The 22,260-nt window shown below is 40.9% G+C and overlaps 1 protein-coding gene across 1 annotated transcript in view; it reads left to right on the top strand.

Moving 5' to 3' along the window:
• The window catches only part of WIPI2 (WD repeat domain, phosphoinositide interacting 2), a 36,945-nt gene extending 14,902 nt beyond the window's left edge, over positions 1-22,043 (top strand). The window contains exons 6-12 of the mRNA XM_075285062.1: positions 1,971-2,063; positions 4,623-4,693; positions 12,710-12,817; positions 15,107-15,271; positions 18,575-18,682; positions 19,726-19,853; positions 21,642-22,043. Of these exons, the coding sequence (XP_075141163.1) occupies positions 1,971-2,063; positions 4,623-4,693; positions 12,710-12,817; positions 15,107-15,271; positions 18,575-18,682; positions 19,726-19,853; positions 21,642-21,754 (786 nt within the window). The 3' untranslated portion in view covers positions 21,755-22,043. The remainder of the gene's footprint in view (positions 1-1,970; positions 2,064-4,622; positions 4,694-12,709; positions 12,818-15,106; positions 15,272-18,574; positions 18,683-19,725; positions 19,854-21,641) is intronic.
• Positions 22,044-22,260: the final 217 nt, after the last annotated feature.

The raw sequence follows: 22,260 nt of genomic DNA, 5'->3' as shown, positions 1-22,260 counted from the left end.
TATATATATATATATATATAGTCCGAACATAATTCCCCTATAATATTTTACAAATTGAGGTGATCTCTGATATATTTTAAACCTTCATTCCTGACTTTTTGTGATGCAATATGACTGTTAACATCACAACTTTTATGTGGACAGTATATACCATATCTGTCTTACAGTTTTATGCTTCTCTGTTGTTGAGTTCAGGTCTAACGTGGCACGATCGTATTAATGCATTACACCTATACCTCTGCCATATGTCTGACATCTTTTTGTGTTTATTTCATCCATTTTATGTATCGATACATATTTTTTTATTTCATTAAACCTATACTTGCATAGCCTTTAGGAAGGCTATTCCACACATACAATAGGTATGTTAATCCCCTCACTCGTTTTTAAATTAGCCCCCTTTTGTTCACATGCTAATTAGTCAGCAACGACGACCAAAAGTCTCACTGAGCACCGTCTGCTATGTGTGTGTGAGAGAAGGGAGGAGGCTGCTGATGACTCATCAGACTCATCAGCCTTCACTGCTCTCACACACGCACACATAGCAGACAGTGCTCATTGAAACTTGAATTTTCTCAAGGATAGAGCCCCTTTAATAAATTTTAATATATGTTTAATACAGTTAATGCATAGATTCATATAGTTTAGGCTGAATTAAAGGGTATTCTCAACTAGCAGGCTGTATGCTCTGTTCACTTCCTGGTTTTCTTGGTAAATTGGTGGGTGGGGTTTCACTTGCTATCTCACAGACAAAGCCAGCTCTGCTAGCTCTCTTCATAGCAGTACATGTTTGCAGTCAGTAATGAGGGATGGTTGTAAATAAATTAGCACAGGATCACTGGAAGATGCACAATATGAAGCTGATGTAGCAGAGCTGGATTTGTAAGGTGATGAGAATCCTAAACATATATGCTACAGGACAGTCAGCGTGGAACTCACTTTTAGGTCTGTGTTTACATACAGAGGTAACAGACTCCCTGTCTCAGCCCTTATCAGCAAAATTCAATTAGCAGACCTGATAACTGGAAGAGCTGGAGAGAAACAGCTCAGAAATACATGCTGCTCCGAGAACTCTGCTCCCCCTCCCCGCCTTGTCCTAGGCTGGCAGATAACCCCAGGTCCTTGGTTATGGAAATGCAGTGTAAACAATGAAGTGAATAATCTCAGCAGCCAAACAAAGCATTAAGAAATGTATTTAGGAAAAGTCTTAAATCCACATAAACTAGCAGTATAGATAGGATCCTTGAGATGGGACAACCCCCTTTAAACCGCCGCGCGAACCTTGCGAGGTTTGCACAACACATACATACACATGAGAAGGGGTATGTGTGTCCTAAGTAATCGCTATTAGTTGAAATCTAGGTAAAACGCTCAATTAATTGAAAATTTAATTTGTCATAATTGCCCAGCCCTAGAATGTCGTAAAGTTTTGCAGGTTGAATCTTTTAAACGCAATTTTTTTTATTTATTTTTTTTATTTACAGTTGTTAGAGCTTATTTTTCTCTTGTCAATGCCATCCATAGCCTGTGGACAGAATCTGTGACTTATCAAATGCTTTCCTAGTTAGAGACAATGTGACTCAATAAGTCATAATTAGTTTTGCACTACTATCAATAGTATTTGTGCTGTTTCTGGGATCTGGAGGAACATAACAGCCTATCATGTGTTATGACAATAAGTCTTCACTACAATTGTACCTGGTTATGGATTAACTAAGTTAACACTCACTTGATGTCTCTGCGTATCCAGGATCCACTGTGTATCTAAGGGCGCCTTCACACAGAGTATACGTTGTTTTTACACGCTCAGTCTGAAAAACTTTTACGTTCAGAATGGGCGGAGCGTAACATTGTGTGAATACTCACACTTATTGCCGTACTTTTCTTATTTTTACGTATGTACTTTTATTTATTTTTATTTTAGAAAACAAAGTTTTTTTGCAATGTTTTTGCTTTTATACACTTTACAGAGAGCAGCTAATATGATTCCCGCCCATAATAGCCCTCTGGCAGCTTTGGCTTTTGATGCAAGTGGCACAAAACTGGCAACAGCTTCAGAAAAGGTAATATTCATGTTTGCAACATAGCATTTTAAAATATTTTGTGTAATTAATATCATGGCTTCCATTTTTGCAGGTACTAGGATATCTGTTTAATAATTCATTTTGTATTATGGCCTATTGACTTCTAATTGGTCTATCCGTTCTTAGTTGTATTATTTTAATGTGTAAAACAGAACACCAAATGTTGTCCTTGTCTGGACTCAAACCAAGGCCTCCAGCACTGCAAGTTATCAGTGCTTCCATTTTCCATTCTGTCACGTTTTGTGTTGCATTTTTTTTTTTCTTTTGTCTGGAAAAATTAAAGCCTTCCCCTATAAAAATGCTTTTATTTGAAAAAAAAAAATGCTACAGGCTAAGGCCCCACGGGCTGTAATCGCAGCGCTAAAGCACTGCGGAAAGGACCGCTACGTGAATACATTGCGGTTCTTTCCGCAGCGCTTTTAAGAGAAAGTTCAGAGTTTTCCTCTGTGGACTTTCTCTTAACATTATATCTACAAGAAAGCCGCTGGCGTTTCCATAGATATAATTGACATGCTGCGATTTGCAAAGCCGCAATGGCTTTGAAATTCGCAGTGTGTCTGCGCTGTGATTTCTTGCGCAAAGTGAGCATGGGATTCGCCTGAATCCCATCCCCCTTTGCTTGCACTGTAAAACGCTGCGATTTTTCCCGCAGCGTCTCCACGGCATTTACGTCCCGTGGGGCGCCGGCCACAAATGTGTTATTGTGACATCCATAACAATCCATACCATAAATCAAATCGTCCCCCCAGAATTAATAATTTTTAAGCCATCTCACCACACAAAAAATGGAATAAAAAGTGATGTTGAAAATATATCTACCAAAATGGTAGTAGTTCCAAAAAGTACCACAAAAAACAAGCCCCCAACCAGCTCTGTAGACTAAAAAATTGAAAAAGTTCTTTCAGAAGATGGCAAAAACCAATTGATTTTTAAAGGGGCTTTATCACTGGGAAAAGTCATTTTTATCTAAACACATGCTTGCATAGGCTTTAGAAAGTCTATTCCACACTTACCTTTTGTATGTAGATTGCCTCAGTGGTGTCTGAATAAGTCCGTTTTTATTAATATGCTAATGAGCTTCCAGCCAGCTCAGGAAGTTCCCAGCAGCCTCCTCTCTCCTATTATCTTCTATGTGTGAAGCAAACAGGAAGCTGAGACATCATCAGCAGCAGCAGCCTCCCATAGAAAACAATAGGGGAGGTGTGCACAATCTATCGTGCACCAGTCTAATTAGCATATGAATACAAACGGACTTATTCAGAAACCATTGAGGCAATCTACATACTATAGGTAGGTGTGAAATAGACTTTCTAAAGGCTATGCAAAGGTGTGATTAGTTAAAAATGACTTTTCCTAGTGATAGAGCCCCTTTAAATTAGTACAATCTTAAATAGAGATGAGCGAGTACTGTTTGGATCAGCCGATCCGAACAGCATGCTCCATAGCAATGAATGGATGCACCTGGTACTTCCGCTTTGACGGCGGCCGGCTGCTTAACCCGCCGCGTGCCGGCTACGTCCATTCATTTCTATGCGAGCGTGCTGTTTGGATCGGCTGATCCGAACAGTACTCGCTCATCTCTAATCTTAAAATCCCACAAATCAAGTTTTGTTGCAATCACACTGACCTTTAGATTATATGTAAAGTTTTGCGTTACGGTGCCCAACAACAAATCTAGAATGTTAAGGAGCAATGCTAGAATTGATTTGGTGTTTGTTTTTGTGTTTTGGCTTTTTTTTTTTTTTTTTTAAATTTCCCTAAGAAAGTTCATAAAGTTTAGTCAATAAGTTATAGACTTTTGAAACTTATTCTAGATTCTTTGTTGTTCGGGTCCAGATAGGTGAACTGCTAAAACCTCAATAATACACAGTCTGACAGACCCCCATTGATTAGAAACCTGAAAATGGCGAAGAAAATCCTCCATGCAGGAATTTTTCTTCTGTCAATTTACAGCGGACACGGCGACCGAGACTGTCACAGATGTTAAAGAGGACCTATCATGTCCACAGGCGCATGCGGTTCTATATACCGCCAGAAAGTTGAGACAGGTCAGTGCCATCGCTGGGTGGCAAGGAAAGCCCACTCTGACAGTACAGGGATATGGACGAGTACTATTGGGGGTGGGGTGGTTCCTCTCAGCCCAGCTAGACTGTCAGGAACGCCCTTCTGACAGTGGGCAGAGACTGTTGGCCATCGATTGGTGCCGCACTGTTGGCTTTCTAGCAATATATAAAGCCGCATGTGCCTGAGCACATGAAAGGTCCTCTCTAGAGATGAGAGAGTACTATTCGAAACGGTAGTTTCAGTTTATTAAGTTTCAGTAAGGTTTATTTAAAATAAATGAAAGAAAAAATGAAATTTCTGAATTTCACCTCCATTTAGTTTTAATTCCTGTGACAGGCTTAAAGAGTTAAGGAACTTTCTTCATGCTGTTTTATAAAGCTTGTATGCCTTTAAACAACCCTTCAGAACAAAACTGGCCCCTAAAATATGGATTTTGGATATGTACCATTTTTAACACAACGCTTTTATCCACAGGGCACAGTGATTCGTGTTTTTTCCATTCCAGAAGGTCAGAAACTGTTTGAGCTCAGGCGAGGAATGAAAAGGTACTTTAAATAGAATATTCTAAGTATTCTAAAGATATACAAGAAAATCTGAATAGATGAAATAAAGTTTTACAAACTGATACATCACAATACCTTGCAATCTATGAACCGATACTATATATTTATAGTGTGTGTATAGTATAATATACACTCACCGGCCACTTTATTAGGTACACCATGCTAGTAACGGGTTGGACCCCCTTTTGCCTTCAGAACTGCCTCAATTCTTCGTGGCATAGATTCAACAAGGTGCTGGAAGCATTCCTCAGAGATTTTGGTCCATATTGACATGATGGCATCACACAGTTGCCGCAGATTTGTCGGCTGCACATCCATGATGCGAATCTCCCGTTCCACCACATCCCAAAGATGCTCTATTGGATTGAGATCTGGTGACTGTGGAGGCCATTGGAGTACAGTGAACTCATTGTCATGTTCAAGAAACCAGTCTGAGATGATTCCAGCTTTATGACATGGCGCATTATCCTGCTGAAAGTAGCCATCAGATGTTGGGTACATTGTGGTCATAAAGGGATGGACATGGTCAGCAACAATACTCAGGTAGGCTTTGACGTTGCAACGATGCTCAATTGGTACCAAGGGGCCCAAAGAGTGCCAAGAAAATATTCCCCACACCATGACACCACCACCACCAGCCTGAACCGTTGATACAAGGCAGGATGGATCCATGCTTTCATGTTGTTGACGCCAAATTCTGACCCTACCATCCGAATGTCGCAGCAGAAATCGAGACTCATCAGACCAGGCAACGTTTTTCCAATCTTCAATTGTCCAATTTCGATGAGCTTGTGCAAATTGTAGCCTCAGTTTCCTGTTCTTAGCTGAAAGGAGTGGCACCCGGTGTGGTCTTCTGCTGCTGTAGCCCATCTGCCTCAAAGTTCGACGTACTGTGCGTTCAGAGATGCTCTTCTGGCTACCTTGGTTGTAACGGGTGGCTATTTGAGTCACTGTTGCCTTTCTATCAGCTCGAACCAGTCTGGCCATTCTCCTCTGACCTCTGGCATCAACAACGCATTTCCGCCCACAGAACTGCCGCTCACTGGATGTTTTTTCTTTTTCGGACCATTCTCTGTAAACCCTAGAGATGGTTGTGCGTGAAAATCCCAGTAGATCAGCAGTTTCTGAAATACTCAGACCAGCCCTTCTGGCACCAACAACCATGCCACGTTCAAAGGCACTCAAATCACCTTTCTTCCCCATACTGATGCTCGGTTTGAACTGCAGGAGATTGTCTTGACCATGTCTACATGCCTAAATGCACTGAGTTGCCGCCATGTGATTGGCTGATTAGAAATTAAGTGTTAACGAGCAGTTGTACAGGTGTACCTAATAAAGTGGCCGGTGAGTGTATATGGTATCATACTCCGGCTCTCCTCCACACCCTTAATCCCAATGTTCCCTCGGTCTGTTGGAGATGCCTCTCTGGCCTGGGGACTCTCTGTCACATTTTCTGGGACTGCTGCTTGATTCGTCCTTTCTGACTTGAGGTTAAGTCTCTGCTGGAGGATGTACTCCTTCATGCTCTTCCACTGGATTTGTTGGTCTACCTCCTTTACCTCCCTCCGCGCCCTCTGAGCAAAACTTCGTCCTTGTTATTTCTGTATGTTTGTACTGCGGCTAAATCCCTCATAGCCCGTCAGTGGAAGTCTACCCAGCCGCCTTCACTCCCCTTTCTCCTGGCCCGTAATAAGGACGTTAAATGCTTGGAGACCCTTACAGTTTCTTGAACAATACTGTGGAGACGTTCCAAGCTGTATGGGCACCTTGGGATTCCTATTGTTCTACTAATGGTCTCTGATCTCTCATCCCCACCCCCCTCTCATTACACCTCTTTTTTCCTCAGTGTTTTCAGTCTCCCCCCCCCCCCCCCCCATGTTTTTGTTACTGGTTTGCTGTTATTCCGCCTTTGCGGCTCTATTAACCGTTTTTTTGCGCTGACTGTTGTCTAATGTTTTGGCCGCTGCCTTTGTACTTATTTCTTTATTTTGTTAAAAATGTCAATAAAAATCAGTTAAAGGAAAAAAAAAAAAAAAGCTTTCGTGAGGCCATGAAATCTTCTTTAACCCCTTAGCGACCTTTGACGTACTATTACGTCATGGACGCGAGGTACTTCGCGCACCATGAAGTAATATTACGTCATGGTGATTCCGCCCGCTCACTAGCTGAGCGGGCGGAATCGGAACTGAGTGATAGCTGTTACTGACAGCTATCACCCTTTTCCATAACCTCCGGTCGGTACTTTTACCGATCGGAGGTTTTAACCCTTTGATTGCGATGGTCAAACATGACCACCGCAAACAAAGGGTGCCGCGATCTCTCCCCCCCCCGCCGGCACCCCCCAGACCGAGATCGGGGGGTGCCGGTATCTGTAATACGTAGTCTGGGGTCTGGTTAGTGACCCCAGACAGCCCTGAGCACTCACTTACCTGGTGATGCTCCCGGCGTCTTCTGGAAGTGAGCTGTCCCGTCCGCACAGCTCACTTCCTGTGTCTAGAGTGAGACACGTGCAGGCTGTCACTGCAGCCTGTGTCTCAGTCTAGAGTAGAGAATCAGTGATGCAATCTTCACTGATCCATGTGTCCCATAGGGACACAAGAACAAGTAAAAAAAAAAAGTGTAAAAAAAAAAAAAAAAAAAAAAGTATTTGAAAACAATTAATAAAGTTATAAAGTCCCAAAAATCCCTTTTTTCTATAAAAAATGAATTATGTAAAAAAAACACAAAAAATTAATAAAAACAATACATATTTGGTATTGTCGCGTCCGTAACAACCTGTACAACAAAACTGAAACAATATTTAATGTACACAGTGAACGGCGGTAAAAAATAACGGAAAAAACCCGCCGGAAGTAGTGATTTTTCGCCATCTCACCTTACAAAATGTGCTATAAAAAGTGATCAAAAAGTCATATGCACCCCAAAATAGTACCAATAAAATGCACAGGTTGTCCCGCAAAAAATAAGCCCTCAACCAACACTGTCAAGCGAAAAGTAAAAATGTTACGCCTCTCAGAAGATGGCGATGCAAAAATCACTGATTTATGTCCCCAAATGTGTTTTTGTTCTGCAGACTTAGTATCGCATAAAAAAATAACATAAATGAGGTATCGCCGTAACCGTACCAACCCGCAGAATAAAGGTCACATGTTACTTATACTGTACGCTGCATGGCGAAAAATGTAAAAGGTAAAACTCAATACCAGAATTGATTTTTTTTTCTCTTTTAAATCCAGTAAAAAAAGAGTTAATAAAATGTAATCAGTAAGTTTTAGGCACCCCAAGATGGTGTCATTACAAAATACATCGCATCCCGCAAACAACAAGCCCTTATATGGCCACGTCAGCAGAAAAATAAAGAAAATATAGCCTCTACCAATGTGAAGACAAAATCACGCAAAATCGCCAAATCATTAGAACACAACTGGGTGCGGCAGGCAGGGAATGTATAAGCTGTGCAAGCGAATATCAGGGGACACCCTATATTTACAGCTTATGAGGGAAAATATACCAGAAGTGACCCCCAAAGTGACCCCAGTGTGACTCCCCCAATCATAGGAGCTACTGGGGGTACAGTAGGGAATTTAGTGTCTGCAATGTCCTCCGCACCGCTTATATATTCCCTCTTCGCCATCCGCTGTGCAGTCACGTCCGGGATACTAATACTACACTACACCCCCTGATAAATTCTTTTAGGGGTGCAGTTTTCAAACTGCGGTCACTCCTTTGGGGAATCCACTTTTCTGGTACCTTACAGGCTCTACAAACATGACGGCGTCTAGATACCAAACATCTGAATCTGTACTCCAAAAGCTGCATCGCGCTCCTTCCCTTCTGCCCCCTGCTGTGTGCCCAAACTGCAGTTTATGCCACATGTATGACACATGTATGACACTGGTGTAACCGGGGTAATGTCATATGTGAGTATAAACTGATATTAGGGCACATATATGACACTGGTGTACCCCGGATAACGTACGTAATGTCATATGTGGGTATAAACTGATATTAGGGCCCAGCCAGACACAGAAGGGAAGAAGGTTATTTGGTTTTTGGAGCACAGACTTAGACGGTTTGGTTTTTGGATGCCATGGCACTTTTGCAGAGACTCTAAAATTTCCCCTACAAAATGGGGTCACTTCTTGGGGAATTCCAGTTTACTGGCACCTCCAGGGCTCTGCAAAAACAACATGGCGCCCAGGAAGTCCCTCTAAATCTGTACCCCAAAAGCTAAAAAGCGCAGTGCTCCTTCCCTTCTGAGCCCTGCTGTGCGCCCAAGCAGCAGTTTATACCCACATATATAATTTTTTTTTGCCCCTCGGGAAGGCCCACTTAATAGTTTTAGGAGTGCAGGTCTCTGACAACACAAAGTGGGTGCAATGCATTGGATACCAAAATGGCATATTTCTTTAAAAATTTCAATTTTTGGGAAGCATTTTTAGTCTCAAAATCATAATACCACTTGATACATTCCTTGACGGGTGTAGTTTCTAAAATGGGGTCACTTTTGAGGGGTTTCTATTGTATTGATACTTTAGGGGCTCAGCAAATGCGACATGGCACCTCAAAACTATTCCAGCAATATATGCCCTCCAAAATCCAAATAGCGCTCTTTCCATTCTGAGCCCCAACATGTACCCATACAGCAGATTATGATCCCATATGGGGTATTGCCGTGTTCAGGGGAAATTGTGTAACAAACTGTGGGGGGCTCTTAATTCTCTAACTACTTGCAAAAATTAAAAATATGGCGCTAAATGGACGATTTATTGGAAAAAAAGTAATTTTTCATTTTCACATCTCAATGGTAAAAAAATCTGTGAAACACCTGTAGGGTCCAAGTGCTCACTAAACCCCTTGATAAATTCCTTGAGGGGTCTAGTTTTCAAAATGGGGTCGTTTTGGGGGGGGGGGGTTTCCACTGTTCTAGCACTTCAGGGGTTCTCCAAATGCAACATGGTGCCTGAAACAGATTTCAGCTAAATTTGCCCTCCAAAATCCCAATAGCGATCCTTCAGCTCTGGACTTTACAGTGTGCCCATACATCACTTTACATCCACATATGAGGCATTTCTGTAGTTGGGGCAAAGTGCTTGACAATTTGTGGGGTGCATTTTCTTTTTTAACCCCTTGTGGAAATGCATAATTTGGGGTTAAAGCTACATTTTATAGCAAAAAATGTCACTTTTCCTTTTGTTGGGCCAATTCTGTTACACTCCTGTAGGGTCAAAGGGCTCACTAAACCCCTTGGTAAATTCCTTGAGGGGTATAGTTTCCAAAATGGGGTGACATTTTGGGGGTTTCCACTGTTTTGGCACATTGGGGGCTCTGCAAAAGGGACATGGTGCCTGAAAAGTATTCTAGTAAAATCTGGCCTACAAAATCCAATTAGCGCTCCATCCGTTCTGAGAGCAACCGTGTGCCCGTACATTAGGGTACCAGCACATACGGGGTATTGTCGTGTTCAGGAGAAATTGTGTAACAAAATGTGGGGTGCAGTTTCTCCTTTAACCCTTTGTGAAGATGAAAAATTTGGGGCTACAGTGACATTTTATTATAAAAAAAGTAATTTTTCATTTTCACATCTCAATGGTAAAAAAATCTGTGAAACACCTGTAGGGTCCAAGTGCTCACTATACCCCTTGATAAATTCCTTGAGGGGTCTAGTTTCCAAAATGGGGTGACATTTTGGGGTTTTCCACTGTTTTGGCACCTTGGGGGCTTTGCAATCGGGGCATGGCGCCTGAAAAATATTCTAGCAAAATCTGGCCTACAAAATCCAATTAGTGCTCCATCCGCTCTGAGAGCGACCGTGTGCCCGTACATTAGGGTACCAGCACATATGGGGTATTGTCGTGTTTGGGAGAAATTGTGTAACAAAATGTGGGGTGCAGTTTCTCCTTTAAACCTTAGTAAATGTGTAAATTCTAGGGCTAAATGAATATATTAGTGACAGAAATTGAAAAATGTAAATTTGACCTCCATTTTGTTTTAATTGTTGTGAAATGCTGAAAGGGTTAAGAAACTTTCTAACTGCTGTTTTAGATTCTTTCAGGAGTGCAGTTTTTAGAATGGGGTGACTTTTGGGGGGTTTTATTAGAGAGGCCTTTCAAGTTCCCTTCAGAACTGAACTGGTCCCTTGAAAAATGTGTTTTGGAAATTTTCTTGAAAATTTGGAAAATTACTGCTTGACTTGTAAGCCTTATAATATCTGAAAAAAATTAAAGGGTGCTTAAAATTTGATTGCTACATAAATCAGAGACATGGTTAATTATATTTATGAAAAAATTCGGGTAGTATGACTTTCTATTTGAAAGGCTTGCAATTTCAAAGTTTGAAAACTGCATTTTTTTTTAAATTTTCACCAAATTTCCTATTTTTTCATAATTAAAGACAAAACCTATCAACGAAAATTTACTACTGACATGAAGTACAATGTGTTACGAAAAAACAATCTCAGAATCACTTGTGTAAGTTAAAGCGTCTCAAAGTTATCGCCATTTAAAGTGACACATGTCAGATTTGAAAAAAGAGGCCTGGTCCTTAAGTCACTTTTGGGCTGTGTCTCTAAGGGGTTAAGAATAACTACAATGGCAGTATCAGGCAGAAAAGGAGGAAAAGGCTGATAGACCCTTCCAAACATAAAATGTAGCTGTGGAGATAAGATATTGCCATGTCTCCTGTGGATGCTGTGCAGACCCAAGGCCTTCCCCTTGGCCCTGGATGCCATGCATATCATTATCTCATCCACTGAAAAGAAGACATCCAGCAAGGTGCCAGCCTCAGGAGAGAGCAGGAAATTGAAAGTCCAGCTCCTCTGGAGAGTATATATAAGTTCAAGTGTGGTTATTGCAGTAGCCAGAGTGGTCCAAATATATAGACTGGGAGAGGCTGAGGGGTTTTGTTTAACTTTGTGTGCCAGACATTCACTGGATTGATTACCTAATGCAGAATAGTCTGTATTCTTTAACATCTGTAGATATTGTCATCCAAGGCTCGACCAGGAAGTTCTGTTATCGGGATTCTGAATAGAAGCAGTTTCATTGCTGCATCATGTCCTAAGTGTTATTCAGACAAAATACAAAGAGAGTCACTGCAAACAAGGCAAGGTGTGAGACACACATAATGGCCATGTAGCTGTAGCCAGACGGCCAACATTGAATCTTGTAAGCAGTAGAAGTAAGTTCAGGATGGGAACCAGCTTGAAATAAGTGACTAGGTCATGGTGGAGTAATAACATGACACAATCATCGTCTTGAGAGGTTGTCCATTTTAGAAAGCCTATCGTATGCATCCGATGGACTGGTGAAGATCTGAATTCCAGCCATGTCGTCAATAGAGTAGGGTATCTGTAGCTCCCGCGGATGGAGCTTCGCCTGGGTTTAAGAGGTCTATTGTTGCTGCAATTCAGGAGAGAAATCCAGGAAGATTGAGGCTACGGATCCCAAAGTGGATTTCACTGGCCCACTTACCCATCTGTAGAACAGTGTATTTGTCCTAACATTTCATTAGGAGGGCAAGCGGTGGTCTTGCTGTGGCTACCAGTGGAGATGGCCAATTTACATGTTCCTCCTCAGGTGGTTCTTAATGTTAATTCTCATGTATATGATGCAGATTCTGCGTTAAAATTATGCTTCAAATGAAAATCTGCATTAAAATCGATTCAGATTTCCATGTATATACATTGGGTATGATCATGATATACATGAAGAAAATTCACATGTATATGATGAAAACTAAAGCCTTCCATTTGTATTTAAAAAAATATAAATTGTATCAGTCACAAAGTAGTTAGTCAAAATAACAAATTGCTACGAATCAATCATTGCCTGAATCTTGCTGAAAATATCAGATATTCGAATTCTGTTATTTGTATTGGTTTCAGCATTAAATATGCAAGAATTTAGTGATAATGGTATTCAAAATCGCAAAACATGAAAACTTTGGTTACACAATTGTCATTTTAATTTTCAATTACGTTTTTCTTATTGTCTTTAGGTGTGTGACTATATTTTCACTGGCATTCAGCATGGATGGCACATTTCTTTCTGCGTCAAGTAACACAGAGACTGTACATATATTCAAATTGGAAACAGTCAAGGAAAAGTATGTAACTCTGTGTTTCTGTTTTGTTTGTTTACTGGAACAATTCGTCACAGGTTACATTTGATACTGTCATCAGCAAATTGGTTATTCTGGTCCATCGGAGGATCAGAACAACATCTAGGTGGACCACTACAGCAGCGGTCACATATAGAGCCTGACAGACCCCATTAACTATAATGGGATTTGTATGGGGTCTGTCCTTTTGAAACTGAAACCACTGGACAGAAAAGTCACACTTGCAGGTCTTTTTTGCCGGTGATTTGGGATGCACACTGCGTATCAGAAATAACTGCATACATGAGTCACATTTTATCAAGGTTTAAAATGTTTAAAGGTTTAATATGTGCTCTTTTATATTTCAATGTAATGTTGCTGATAAGTATTCATTGTGTAAAAGCAGATGTCATCCTGTAAGCAAGCACAGAACATATCAGTATAAATTTGGGGAATGAAGGCTTGAGGCAAAAACCGCCTAGGGTCTCAAGGTTAGAGGTTGTGGATGCTAATCTCATATTGGCACTACACTGACTCTATATTATATTATATATTAGGTTTGGTTGTATATTGCTGATTGTATTAGAGAGTGACTGTAATTTTGTAGGATAACCTAGTACCAAATACGTTGCTCCTGCAAATGCATCTTAGTCCGATGGCTTCAAATAATATTTACTGTTACATACTCCTCAGTATATTCCTTCAAACGGTTTCCACGCATTGTGAGTTAATGTCTAGAGTTCCCTATGCAAGAACTTCAGCCTTTTTGTAAATAAGTGCCACATTTGCCTTGCATTGGTCACCGGAGCAGTGGTAGGCAATAGAGATGAGCGAGTAGGATTTGATCGAGTACGTATTCGATCAAATACTACTAGCTATTCGCTGTAAATATTCGATACAGAGCCAGTGTTGATTGACTGAATGCTATACAGTGTATAGCATTCGGCAAATGAACGCTGGTTCTGCAGCAGGCTCGTCCTTGCTAGTCAGGAGAGCTGGCAGCTTGCTTTTTCTCGTAGGAATGAATTGACCAGCGTTGATTGGCCAGTGTACTGCATTCGGCCAATCAACGCAGGTTCTGTTGGAGGCTCCTCTGTGAGGAGGCGGAGTCTAAGATCGGACCACAGCAGTCTCCATTGTGGTCTGATTTTAGACTCTGCCTCCTACAGACGAGACGAATGCTGTACACTGGCCAATTAACGCTGGTCAATTCATTCCTATGAGAAAGTCAGCTCCCTCGTAAACAGTAAGCTGCCAGCTCTCCTGACTAGCAAGGACGAGCCTGCGGCAAATCAACGCTGGTTCTGAAGCAGGTTCGTCCTTGCTAGTCAGGAGAGCTGCCAGCTTGCTGTTTAAGAGGGAACTGACTTTTTATCAGCGCAACTGCAAGTGCTGTGCAGTTAAAGCGCACGGACCCCATAGACTATAATGGGGTCCGTGTGCTTTAACTGCGCAGCGCTCCTCCTAAACACTCTCCTTCTGCTATTTGTGGACTTGGTGACTCACCTTTAGTCGAATAGTGGTTCCCCTGAAACGAGCATTTTTTCCCATAGACTATAATGGGATTCCATATTCGATCAAGTAGTCGAATATTGAGGCTCTACTTGAAACGAATCTCGAATATTTCACTGTTCGCTCATCTCTTGTAGGCAACCGTTTTTGTATGGTGTGCCAATTGATAAATCAAAGATGAGGTACTTGCTTCGCAATAATTGTAAGGCTGACAACTCCTATACTATAGTCATATATACTAGAAACCATAAAACAGAAGTGATGCCACGAGTTGCCTGTGGACATATGTGTTTTCTGCTATGAGCAATGAATGTACATGTGCAGCACGGTTAGGGTGGTGACTCGCACTGTATCTGGATAAAGCTATAGCTGCATCCAGTCCTAGGCTACTGGTGCTTTCAGTTTGATGTAAAGCTGTGTTCACATGGTGCATGTTTGTACAAAAATGCATGCATTTTTATTTTTATTTTTTAAACTTCCTGCATTTTTGTGCAAAAAACAATTATACAGAATAATATTCCATACTGGCCCCTCCGCACAGTATATTATTCCATAGTGGCCCCAAAGAATTTTCTGAACCTGAAATTTTTGAGGTTCACAACTATTATTACAATAAGCTGAGCCCAGGAGAGGTGACCAAACATTAAAAAAAATAAATAAATAAAAATTGTACTCCCTTTCCCTGGACTCTTCTCTTCAGCGCTTTTGCCTGACATCAGTAGTAATGTGATTGTTTTTGTTTTTGTTTTTTTTTGTTTGTTTTTTTCTATTTCTACTTTATAGGCCTGCAGAGGAACCAACCACCTGGACCGGTTACTTTGGAAAAGTTATAATGGCTTCCACAAGTTACCTGCCTTCTCAAGTAACTGAAATGTTCAACCAGGGTAGAGCTTTTGCGACTGTTCGCTTGCCATTCTGTGGTCACAGGAACATCTGCTCATTGGCAATGTAATTTTATTTATTTTTTCACTTGGGGTTTTAAAATATTAGTTGAAACAATCCTTGATCCAGTATGTTCTCTTTATAACTACCGTATTTTACGGACTATAAGGCACACTGGACTATAAGCCGCATTGCCCATGAGCGCCTTATAGTCCGTCTCGGTTCATATATAAGGCGCATCGGACTATAAGCCGCAGTCCGGTGCGCATTATATGTTATTGAAAGCGCCAGCAGGCAGACTTTGCCAGCGGCCGCTTAACCCCCCCGCGTGCCAGCCGCTTCTATTGGAAGCGCTCGGCAGACGAGGAGGGGCTCTATCAGCAAAATCATGCTGATAGAGCCCAACCGTAAAAGTTAGATTAAACTACCCCCCCCCCCCCCCCCCCCCCCCCGTTTTAAAATAAAAGCCTGAAACAGAATGTGAAACTTACCGAGCGGTGCAGGGTGGGCGGGCATTCAGGCCTCCTCTTCCTCCGATGTTCCGTCCTCCTCCTCCGCCGCTCGCTAACTGATAATGGCCTGGGCGCATGCGTAGCCGTAGTAGAAGCATTATGATATTGCGCATGCGCCCCGGCCATTATCAGCGAGCGCCGGAGGAGAAGGACGGAACATCGGAGGAAGAGGAGGCCTGAATGCCCGCCCGCCCGCCCTGCACCGCTGGGTAAGTTTCACGTTCTGTTTCAGGCCGGCATGACAGCAGGGCTGCCGGACACTTCCCATTCATTTCTATGGGAGCCGGCATGCGAGCGCTCCCCATAGAAATGAATGGACTGCTTTTTTCCATTCATTTCTATAGGGAGCGCTCGCATGCCGGCTCCCATAGAAATGAATGGGAAGTGTCTGTCCATTCATTTCTATGGGGAGCGCTCGCATGCCGGCTCCCATAGAAATGAATAGGAAGTGTCCGGCAGCCCTGCTGTAACGCCGGCGTGTACGGCTGTGATTACACGCCGGCGTTCTGTAGTGTGAATGCACCCTTACGGTGCCTTTTATGTATGTATGGAAGCGGCACGCAGACTTTGCCGCCGCTTCCATCCATATATAAGCCGCACCGGACTATAAGCCGCACTTACGATTTCTGAGGAAATCGTAGGTTTTTATGTGCGCCTTATAGTCCGGAAAATACGGTATGTTGCAAGTATGGCAGTGTGCAAGTGACGCTGGGTTCACACCAGTGTTCGATCTCTGTTATGAGGTTTCCGTCTTCTGCATCCAGAAGATGGAAACCTGTCAGACAGAGTCCGTCCCAGAGCGCCAGTGAGCGTTTTGTGCGCTCCTCTGCAAAACCTTTTTTTTTTTTTAAACCGGACACAAAAGTCCTGCATGTCTGACTCTGTGTCCGCTTTAAAAAAAAACTGGTTTCGCCGCGGAGAGCATAAAACGCTCACTGGCGCTCATGGCCGCACACTTTTCAAACCCATTCAAATGAATGGGTTTAAAAAATGCCTGCCAGTTTCGGGCAGGAAACGGAAACCTGCAGAACGGAGGCCGGGACGCAGATGTGAATGAGCCCTAATGTGTTAAGTAACTTGGGTGCAAGTCATAACTATAATGCACCCTCTGTAGTGGGTTTCCTATGAGCATAACTACAATTCCTGTACAAATCCTCAATAAAAACATCAGTGTTTTGCCCCCTGGGGTGCGGGTGGATTCAGTAAAAAGGAAGGTTGATATATTTTTATATTATTAAAAACATTTAAATAAAATAATTAAAGTGGCTGGAAAAAAGTTCGACTGGCCCAGCAAAAAAAAAAAAAAAAAATCCCCAAAAACTCTATACACAGAAATATAAAAAGTTATAGGTGTCAGAATTTGATGATTCCAATAACTTTTTTTTTTTCTTTTTTCTTCAAAGTTTTGGGTTTTTGGTAAGGTTTTAAAATGTAGTAAAAGCTATACAACTCTTTGCTATTGCTGTTAGTGAAACAATCCACGTAATACAAGTATCGTTATTTTGGCTACACAATGTTGTTAAAACAAACCCCATATGAATATGGCACAAGTGACTTTTCTCAATTCACCAGATTCTGAAGTTTTTATTTTTTGCCACATCCCAATGTATTGTAAAGCTTTTTGAAGGGGGTTTGTGAAAATAACCAAGAAAGCAAAAATAGTAATAGTGGGAAGTCTCTTTCTGTAAAGTCTCAAATCCGTCCAGGAGCTAGCCGCAGCATAAGGGAATGTTTGGCGATTTTATTAGCATTTGTGGAGAGAAGAGACTTCAGATCAGGGGACCACATTAAATCTTGTGGAAAGTTCAGGGATGTGGTAGTAAATTCAAAGTGTACCCATTTGATACAGTTAGGGTTGTACTTGCAGTTCCTTGGATTGTGATGTTTGAGTGGCATAATAGTATAGCTGATGGACAGGTAAATTCAGCTCGCCATTTGTAGTGGTTTGCTGAAGGTTGAAAATTTTTGCAAATAAGAGTAATTAAAGTGTAACCTCCAAAATATCAGAGCCAGCTCCTCTGTACATCTAATAAAAGCACGGTACAGATTCCTGCTCTATAGAGATACAAGAGAAAGCATAAAGAAATGCAGGATTTTACAGAAAGGAAGATATTATTATTTTTTTATTTATTTTTTTAAAATTTTACATTTTTCCTGTGGACAAGACCACAAATACAAACACAGCAATGATTTCTGAGTAATCAAACAGGGACCCTACATGCATAAGCAGTCTGGCCAAAATTAGGAAATCATGGCCTTGTTGATGAGTGCCAGATCATAGAATGTTTCTGTGGTCGTGGCCGTATACATTGGCAACCAATCAAGACAAATTGTCACCTCTTAGGGTGGTTACACAAAATCTTTAAAACAAAACTCTGCAACATTTTTAACATTTAAATTTTTAAATACCGGTAATTTAAAAGTTTTTAATAAGGTTATAATGGTGGGAAAACCACTTTAACCACTGTAATGACCTACTGGCAAACACATTTTCTGTTTGTGTGATCCAGGTGCAGTCTGCTGTGATGTAAGGGGAGCTGCATATGAGATATTCACATGCTATAGTCCAGCCACAGTTTTAAGTACCTAGTCTTGATCATATTAATGATGGAGAAATCGTCCCAAGAACATAACTATATCTATATTTCATATTGAAAGCGAATGTGGTTACTTTGCAACTCAAAAATACCCACAAAACATATTCTCAGGAAATTCATCAGGTTTGGATATTTTACAAGTCATAACGTGAGGGCATTCACTGTCATTACTTGCAATGTGATTACAATGTGTGCTGTGGTCAGTTATTAAGTAGTTTAACACTGTTCTGTGGTGTTTCTGCTGAAATATTTATATTTAGAATTCAAAAGATCCCAAGGCTCCTTGTCGCTGCAGCAGATGGCTACCTCTATATCTACAACCTGGACCCACAAGAGGGTGGAGAGTGCACACTAATGAAGCAGCACAAGTAAGATTACCTTTTTTTTTTTTTTTGTACATGATGGTGAATTATTAATATAATATAATATATATATATATATATATATATATATATATATATATATATTTTAAATGGCATCATCGATTTCTTTTTATTTTATGCTAACCTCTTAATGCACAATGGTGTACCTGTACGTCATGGATTCTTATACATAATAGTTGTCATACATAAGAGTTATAATCTTGCAATTTGCAGCAGATGCTCAGTGGTGATTGACAGCTAGGCTTCTGCTGTAACAACTGAAATATTACAAAAACTCTGATCTTGGCTGGTGAGCTCATTGGATGTCTTGGTCAAAATCTTGTGCGGACATTAGCAGCGGACGTTAGCTGTGTCCGTGACATTTTGCATTCATTTAAATGGACATCGGGTGCGTTCTTTTACAGTCCGTGTATGTCCTTAAGTGTCCGTTCCCAAAGATGTCCGACTTTTCAAGCGGACAGCAAAACCCGACATGTAGGTTTTTTTTTTTCGCTTGAAAAGTCGGACATCTTTGGGAACGGACACTTAAGGACATACACGGACTGTAAAAGAATGCACCCGATGTCTATTTAAATGAATGCAAGATTGTGAACGGACATTAGCAGCGGACACTAGCTGTCGGACACCAACAGTAGTGTGAACGCCCCCTAAGGCTCTTGATAGAGGCAGGGGCTCCCTCCTCCCAGCAGCCTCAGATTGCCCACTGCTCCCATTCCAAAGCCTTGTGGTCCACTGCTGGTCTCCATTTCCTGCTGCAATGAATCCTGATGCAGGGTAATGTGCTACTGCAACCAATCATCAGCTGCAGTGTAAATTTGATACAAGCAGCAATTGGCTACAGAAAGCACATTTTACATGTTGGAATGTAACAGGAAGTAGAGAGCGGAAAGTAATGGAATGGAAGACGACTGAGGCGAGTATGACTGACTGACGTTTTGTATGCTTTTTTTTGCGCTGTTTTAAAAGTAATTTTTATTGATTAGGACACCATTTTAATGCGTTGTGTGTTTGTGTTTTGTTTTTTATAGGTTAGATGGAAGCATGGAACCTGCAAATGAAATCTTGGAGTCTGCATCACATGACAGGCCATTTATTTCAAAGAACTACAGTGCCGCAGCAGCAAAAGACACCTACTCAACATCACCAACAAGTCATGGTAAGACATTGTTATTTATTTATTTATTTTGATCAGTAGTTCATTTAACATACATTTTTACATATATTTGGTCATACCTCTGCATTCAGAAGTAGCGAAGAAGAAAGTTAAGCACTGGTGTTCATGCAAGAAGCACATTTGACACACAAACAGAATTGTTTAGGACTGCTAAACAATATGAACTACATGTGCAGGTGTACGCTACCATGACTGCAATGGAAATGCAAACCTAAGACTGCTATGACTGATGTGTTTATAAATACTTGAAAGTGAGGTTCTTAGTACACATTTTTAGCAAATTGAGCCCACCTACCAGCAAGATGGCAACCTCTTTACATGAGACCCTACACTGCAAAGCCGCATCTATTTCTCGGCTTCCAAACAAATTCAGAGGAAGTATAGTTCGGCCCTACAGATTGTATACTCTAAATAAAACCAGGCTTGAGCAGATGGGTGGCATACAAAACTAAAATGGAGTCAACCACACACATATAAGCGCGATGCAAACAGAATTGTTCTTCACTATCAAAGGCTGGCAGGCTTCTCATACATTGAGAACAGAGGAGACTAGAGATGAGCGAGTAGTATTCGATCGAATACCTTGCTCCCATAGGAATGCGTGTAAGCGGCCGGACACCAAGGGGGGGGTTAAGTGCATCACGTATTCACTGCACTTAACCCCCTTGGTGTTCAGCCGCTTACACGCATTCCTATGGGAGTGAGGTATTCAATCGAATACATTTGCCAAGGGTTGTTGGCTGGGTAATTCCCTACAGTAAGGGATTCAGGCTGGTTGTTTTACTATGATTAACAACTTATTGCAGACAAGCATGTAAATATTTGTTAAATGTTCAAAATACACTAACATTAAGTTTTACTTGTTCAATAAATAGAATAGAATGAAACTATATATAAGAATGCACACTAATGGCTTACACACATATGCATTTTTTTGATTGTCTGCTTAGAATATAAATCATGCCATTCTACATTAGGACACAAGGACTGTGTACTTAGACAGTATGTTGTTGCTATCTCTGTTATAGGTGGCACACAGAAGCTTTTGGACACTTTTTGTTATGCTTAAACTGGTTGTCCAAGACCAGATATTGATGCCGTATTTTTTCCACATGCATCTGGTCTGCCATCAGTATTTGGGCTTATTCTCAGGGCTGTGGAATTGGTAATTGAAAGTCCTGAATCCTCTATTTTCCACAGCCTGACTCATACTTCTTCATAAATGGCTGACATCTCTGGTCAGATGAAAGAAAGAAATTAAATTCCTCTAGTTCATGAAAAAGCTAGTGATTGAATTCCTTTGAAAGTAAATATGTAACATACTATACATCTAATTAATTTTACAATATCTATAATTTTATATAATCATTTTTTATTAATGAATCATTTTGTTTTTAAGCTGGAGTTGGTAACTTTGTTTCCAACTCCACCCAAAACTGGCCAGTGCTCCGACTTCATGACTCCGACATCACAACCCGTCTTGGAAAACCTTTTTAATTTTGTTGGTAATAGTTTTGTTTTTTTTGTTTGTTTGTTTTTTTGTTTTCTGTTTTTTAACATTTTGGCCGGGATGTTTCATATTTATAGACAAACATTTGATTTAGGAGGAGCTGAACACACTGGGCAGAACATTCTGATCCTGATCCAGGAGCAAGCATCCTGAAATACATAGTAGATTTTCATCTAGAGTTTTCTAACTAAAAAAAAAAAAAACACACAAAAAAACTTGCACTAAAAATGAACATTTCAAAATCTTGTGTCTTTGTACAGCCTTTTCTGACGAGCTTGGAGCTGTGGGCGGGACAAGCCTAGAAGATGAAACCCATGCTCTTCGACTAGATGAAGACAGTGAGAATCCCCCTATGGTTTTGCGAACCGAGTGAATGACTATATTAACTATTCCTCAACATAGGCACAGAACTACAAGAGGATATTTGGGGGTCTCTTGTGTTTGCTGCTATGGACTAATTTAGGGATCAGGAAAGATTTGAATACACTTAAATTCTGCAGATTACAAGTGGGTTATTTTTAACAGTGGGAGAAATTCTGATATTTTCACTTCACCTTCAATGCAATTTTTAGCTTTTGTTTGGTTGCCAAAATAAGATATCTGTTGCTTAGCATGTTGCTTTGTGCCAACCAAATTTAGAAAAAGATATAAACTGCGAAATTAATTTGACTTTTTTTTGATCCTTTTAAAAGCTGTACATGTAAGAAAATGAAAAAAAAAGTGTGTGTCTGTGTGTATGCATATGTATATATAGATAGTGATATATCTAAATATCTATCTAAATACACAGTCGAGTCACATTACTATGACCATCACTAATGTTCAGAGCAACCACCATGTGCAGCATGGATATTAGCAATACGGGCTGGGAGTGACTCA

The sequence above is a fragment of the Leptodactylus fuscus genome, chromosome 8 (assembly GCF_031893055.1).
Source record: "Leptodactylus fuscus isolate aLepFus1 chromosome 8, aLepFus1.hap2, whole genome shotgun sequence".
NCBI classification, from domain to species: Eukaryota; Metazoa; Chordata; class Amphibia; order Anura; family Leptodactylidae; genus Leptodactylus; species Leptodactylus fuscus.
The sequence above is the reverse complement of the archived record's forward strand: the minus strand, read 5'-3'. Positions and strand labels throughout refer to the sequence as shown.